This window comes from Strongylocentrotus purpuratus, unplaced genomic scaffold (genome assembly GCF_000002235.5).
Source record: "Strongylocentrotus purpuratus isolate Spur 01 unplaced genomic scaffold, Spur_5.0 spur5_contig_861, whole genome shotgun sequence".
Lineage (NCBI taxonomy): Eukaryota > Metazoa > Echinodermata > Echinoidea > Camarodonta > Strongylocentrotidae > Strongylocentrotus > Strongylocentrotus purpuratus.
The window spans coordinates 349,708-355,766 of record NW_022145570.1 but is presented as its reverse complement, the minus strand read 5'-3'; the positions used below and the strand labels follow the sequence as shown (position 1 = coordinate 355,766).

Here is a 6,059-nt window from a genome sequence, read left to right as displayed (position 1 = left end):
CCATTTGGTCCATCATTATTTGGTCAATTTCTCTTTTTTTCCTCTAATAAATTTGTCTGAAACTCAATTACTCCAACAATCATTCGGTCCTAACATATTTCGTCCATATTTAAGTTCATCTAAAGGACTGGTGATCTATCTTAATCTCGTCTTTCACCGTATATAGTCGAATGGTCGAATACAAAGTAGTGGTAGCCTTACTATGATTAGCGTTAAACAAAACAAAAATCAATAAATATAGGCCTATACATGTACATCATGATATCAAGTTTCTCCATGAAATACTTTACCTTGGAAAAATGTGTTGAATAAGATCGTCTTTGTAGTAGTTTGAACCAACTTAAGTGTCACTAATGTCTCATCACTCTCGTTGGGTAGATCGAGCTTGAAGTACTCTGTCACTTTCCAATCCGAGCTCATTTCGTTGCGCTGAATAACCTGAGGAAAATGCGAGATGAAAAAAATTAGTTTGCATACCCGAATGTGTAAAAAATGCACCGAAAAAACAGATGTAGAGTTTACTGATGAAAATATTGAAGAAAAGCAAATTAAAGCCTTATCCAATCAATTTCACCATTTTGCTGCTACTTTGATCTATTTCAATTAAAGGTTCCTTCTTCCAATTTTGATTATAATGCCAGACAAAGTTATTTAGTGCATTCAAAGTAACGCATGTACATGTATTATAATCATTATTATTTGCAGATATTTATTACTTTTTTTGTTCGAGTATATGTGCTATAAAGGACCGTTCGGTGTAAATACTTGAATAAAAGTGCAGATAAAATATTGGTTGTACTGTTAAAGGACTATTGAAGAAAAATTTGAATTGTTCCCGTTTCCAGCTGGCCCTTGATTCTATTTATTTTAACTACGCATAATAATGCCGAGACCCGTCGTTAAAAAAAAATACACTTACCTGTGTCTCGGGACTCTTCCCACTCACTGGCTGGCAAGAAACGGTTAGTGTGCTTCGGTGAAACAGAACTTCATCGTCATCGGTCTTCACAGGTTGGATACGGGGGTTAGTTAAGTCATGGACGTCGTTCTGAGAAATCGAGTATAAAAAAGGATTCTGATCAAGTAATCTGGAGATTATCAAGAATATATAAATCATACGTACGCTTGTATCATGCTCCTACCTTCAGCTTTTTTCAACTAAAGTCAATGCCGCGTAGGAATCGTCCACAGGAATAAGCTGTGGTTGCCTGGGTCAACCAATTCAGTTAAACTGGCTTTGGCTGTCAAGAAAATCGGAACACCAGGATGACGTCCAAAATGGCCACCAATTGAGAGAAAATGCCAGAAAGAGTATAGGACCTGCTATTCACAGTAAAGATGTCACATATTTAGTATAAAAGTATATTTCAGGCATCAGGATATTCATTCGTTTAATTGATAATATCCAAGTGGACAAGTTACAATTTATAGTTAACATGCAAAACTAAAGTCAAGATGAAAATGTTACATACGTGACAAACAAGAGGGAAAAGAGTTAAAAAAGTAACAATATCGTTTTTTTAAGAAGAAAAAGGGGCTGAAGTAGGTCAAAGTTTTATATTAACATTCACACGTTTATGCTTACAGACATGAATTTGCTCGATTTTTGTTTTCTTCTAATACAGACAAGGCTTGACAACTGTTAATTTTCATCAGAAAATGTTGAATGGGAGAGTAAAACATTTCAAACATCGCCCCCAGGGTTAACGAAAAAATTGCTCCCTGAAGTTATCAAACTTAAATACGCCATAAAATAATGGTGTTAAATATCCGTTTACCCATTTCTGGCCATGAGGCTTCTTGACGAAACGAACCTCCAGTATAGGTAATCTATTTGAAGGCACGACTCTAGGTAGAAACGACATGCATGACAGTAAGATGCCCTTCAGAAATAGCCAGTCCCAATAGATCGCAAAGTATCCTCCGGAAAAATGGCTGATTGAAATCTCTAGCCACCGTTCTTGTACTGAACAAGTAATGTCGGGAGAATGTTGAAGCCGTTTAGGTGTACCTTTCAAATAAACCAAACAAATTCAATTCATTTTAAAAAGACGAGAAACGACTTAGATCTTGGAAGTTTCTCTTAGCTCATCGTATTTTTGCGACTGGAGTACAATTCAAAAGGGTAAAATGACAAATTAGACAAGATTTACTTTATTGTTCATACTCCAATAAACATAACATTTGCAAAACTGAGGGCTACTTATTTATCTATTTTTCCATTCAATTCAATAAATTCTTATTTCCTTCACAAAACCAAAATGAAAATGTCTCTCAATTATTCTTTTTCAGTAACAGTAGAACAACAAAATGTGTATATAGGCTTTAATCTAGTAATGGCCTAATTGAGCAATCAAAAATTTAATTTTCTGATGACCATAATTAATTTGTCCTTTTACCAAGTAACCACTGTGAAAAATTATGTGACATTTTGTTTTTAAATGAATTGCATTTAAATGTGAAATTTGAACTGCCGTGCAAAGAGCCCCTGAAATCACAAGATTGGGTAAAATTCGTCGACCTGTTTGGAAATGGAAAAATGACCATAAATGGTGGATCATTTCTTATACGTGTACATGTAATTCATCAGTCATAATGCATTATAATTAATGTCAAAGGTTTCAATAATGCTATTTGTTGGCAACTTTCATTTTTCGGGCCTTTTTTGTAACTTGTGCATCGACAAAAATAAGAGAAAACACAGCAAACTAATTAATGTCATGGAGGGAATGCTAAATTCTACTAGTGATTTTGTTTTCTGATAACAATTCTTAACGTATTTGAGTTCCTGACTGGTATTGTAGATATTTTTGTGAATTTTTTACATTTTTCTCATATCATAGCCATAAATGATATCCCCATCCGAAAATTTAAGAATGGGCATTGATCTTCTGTGAGTCTTTTTTTAAACTAAAATTTGTGACAATGAGTCCGCCAGTTGCAGGGTTCAGAGATTTAAATATCCCAACATTAAACATGTTAAATGATGTAGAGTCAGCATTGCCAATGATGATCTAAATTTGCAGAGGTGAGTGCCCCCTCCCCCATCCTCCAAAAGAAATAAATGCAATAAAACAAGAAAAACAGCTCACAGAATGCAAAATAGCCCATACGTTATTCCATAATTATTTTGCTTGATTAGGTATCGGGCTCCAGACCTATGTCATTGTGCGGTAAATCTAGTAGATTATGTGCCACCTTGTTAACAAAAAACAACGAACTACCTTTTTTGAAAAACACATACCAGCCTGACATGTTTATACTTTCGGAAAGGCTGAAAATATATGATCTAGTTACCTGACTGATTCCAGGAATACAGTATTGTCTGTACTTTGTTAGGAGCAGTGACTAATGCACAGTGAGGTATTATCAGCTTTGCCGGTTTCTTAAAGCGTAGTCCAGACGGGTAACACTGGAAGCCATGGCTGACTAGAAGTTCGTCCTCTTTTAGTGTGAGGCCATTTGGAATCTCGGTCAGTACCTGAAGGCTGATTTTCTCATCTTCCTCAAGGGCATCAGGTGGAATGTGGAGTGTAAACCCATGGGATTTGGTAGACAGCTTTCCTCCAAGGGCCCCAAAATTTCCAGTTGCAGATCTACCATCTGATATTAAACAGCAATGCAAATATTTGTATTAACAGAATGCTATTCAATAAATAGATATTATACCAGCTCTGACGTCACAGGTGACAATCTCCTGCCAGGGATACAGTGCATGTACATATGAACTTGTAGTCTTATTTCCCAAACTCACTTCATTTTTAGTTGTATTTGCAAAAATAACAACGTCAAGAGGATACAGTGAAAGACAAAATGAATAAACGATTTGATGTTAAAAAAGACAATATACGGTTACTATTAAAAAATTGTGTTGTTGATATATTAATGTTTTTTAACCGTTGATCTGACACCGGTCCGGAGATTCTTGTCGGTGACCTCAGATATAACATGAATCAAAGAATCCCTCATTTTGAGGTGAATATACCTTGTTCTGTCAGAAAAATATTCACCTGCCTCAGATGCATAAATGTATCTCACCTAAGGCGTGGTTTATTGGTTTTACGCTGTCTGTTCTATCACTTTGCACCATTTCCAGAAGGTTCTTCTCGGTCTCCGTAGTTACTCTGTCGTAAACAAACATAAAAACAAAACAAACAAACAAACCTTATACAGTTGACAGCTAGATCATCTATGACCCTAGTAAATTTGATGTTTTGGTGTCTTTTTTGTAACCCAATAATGAAAGATGGACTGGTTGAATACCTTGAGCTTTGATATTTCATATTCTCGAGAAACATAAATGATATTTAACATACTTAAATGATGACAAAACTTGGTAAAGGTATGGAAAATTTAGTTTTTAACTTACTGTACATTGGATTACGTTGAAGGTCATGTACCCATTAACGTGTAGCGAATTATATTTCAATTAGAGGAAACCCCGCCCGTGACCCCGTTCCAGATAAGTACATTCCCATGAATCAAATTCAATTCAATTCAATTGTTGCTAACACGTAGCTGCTACTTTATTGACTTAATAATAATAATGACAATAATAGTAATTATAACAACAACAATAATAATAATAATAATAACAATAATAATCTCTCTCTCTCTCTTTCTTCCTTCCCCTCACATTTTCCCTTTGCTATCTTCTGACTTTTGCATCCTACCATGTTGTATTTCATGTACTGGGTTTGCCTTGTTGTGCCGGTTGTTATGCAATTTTTGAATGATACTATCCGAACCTTTATTTGCTACTTGTTTTCTTAATATATTTACTATATCTAATTTGATAGGAAGCTGTTCAGACAAAACCTTCTCTTATTTTTTATTTTTTTACATCTGTGCCTTATTCTGTTTTGTATTAATTCTTTTCACATCTATATGTTATCCCAATATATGTATTATATTTTACATGAAATTGCATGTGCTTACTTTGTAAAAATGTTTTAAAGATGGAATGCGATAAATTGAACTGAACTGAACTGAACTAATAATAATAATAATAATAATGATAATAATAATTATTATTTTAAAGAAATCATAGTAATAATAATAATAATAATAATAATAATAATAATAATAATAATAATAATAATAATATGGGTCTTTGTGGCCTTCTTATGTCGACGATGCCTCTACGCGCTTTACAGATAGGCCTAGGGGGCAAAACCCCAATTCGATTGGTTTTGTAAAAATGTTGTAAAACGTTGTTGGGTATCCGTGTTCAGGGCACCTCCCCGCACAATTCCTATTTGGACTACCTTAAATATATACTACTGGAAAAAAATGGCAGGCAATTTACAAAATGGCCACCATGTATAACTACTGTTGGAATATGTTGGAGATTGTTTTTGACAGAACTGCATTTTACCATGTTTGAGATCTCATAAGATAATTACATTACCTGCAAGATGATATCACATTCGATAAGTTTTTACATGATTTAGAGCCAAAATCAAAATTGCACCAAAATACCTATTTCTCCATAATTACGATTCGTTGTACCTTTCTCGACTCATAATCATTGTCTGGATTCAGTCCCCCCCCCCCTCCCTTCTGCGCATGGCGCGGAAGCTTTGACGTATTATAGGATTTCCCGGCCAAATTCGCGAGTTTGTCATTCAAATGAATTTGTCTTGCGTTCAAATTCGACAGTTTTAGTGCAGTCAGGTATATCTCGGGTTTATATTCCCTTTTCTAGTTTTCAAATCTATGGAATTTTCGTTAGAATCTACGTATGTTTCATTCAAATTAATGAAAAATGTGCTTCTTTCGCTATTTGGTCATTTGATTTGGCGCAAAACGATTTTCTGACAACGCGACGGTGTACTTCTAGCATTCTAATTCATTTGTAACATTAAAATTAGCACTTTGTGCACTTAAATTGATTACACACTTTTTATAGCTCATTCTTTTTCTTTCAAGATTGTTTTTTTTCATGTGTATTTCATCATATTTCATTTTCTTGCATTTATACACTTATACTTATTAGATATATCTGATATTCATCAGCATTTAAGTTTGATTGTTAAGAAGAAAAAAAGCGACTTGCA

At 34.3% G+C, this 6,059-nt stretch overlaps 1 protein-coding gene across 1 annotated transcript; it reads right to left on the bottom strand.

Moving 5' to 3' along the window:
• Positions 1–264: 264 nt before the first annotated feature.
• LOC115929784 lies at positions 265–1,865 on the bottom strand. The gene is made up of 3 exons (XM_030999791.1): positions 1,779–1,865; positions 920–1,048; positions 265–438 (listed from the first exon to the last, which is right to left on the bottom strand). The coding sequence occupies exons 1-3, from the start codon at positions 1,863–1,865 to the stop codon at positions 265–267; spliced, it is 390 nt and encodes a 129-aa protein (XP_030855651.1).
• Between the last annotated feature and the right edge of the window lie 4,194 nt (positions 1,866–6,059).

What these genes read in the sequence shown, in the direction of transcription:
- LOC115929784 (XM_030999791.1), bottom strand. Translation starts at nt 1,865, where the DNA reads ATGTCGTTTCTACCTAGAGTCGTGCCTTCAAATAGATTACCTATACTG. An exon ending in AGCCTCATGGCCAGAAATGG is followed by an intron (nt 1,049 to 1,778) that starts GTAAACGGATAT and finishes TCGATTTCTCAG; the next exon opens with AACGACGTCCATGACTTAAC. An exon ending in GGAAGAGTCCCGAGACACAG is followed by an intron (nt 439 to 919) that starts GTAAGTGTATTT and finishes CATTTTCCTCAG; the next exon opens with GTTATTCAGCGCAACGAAAT.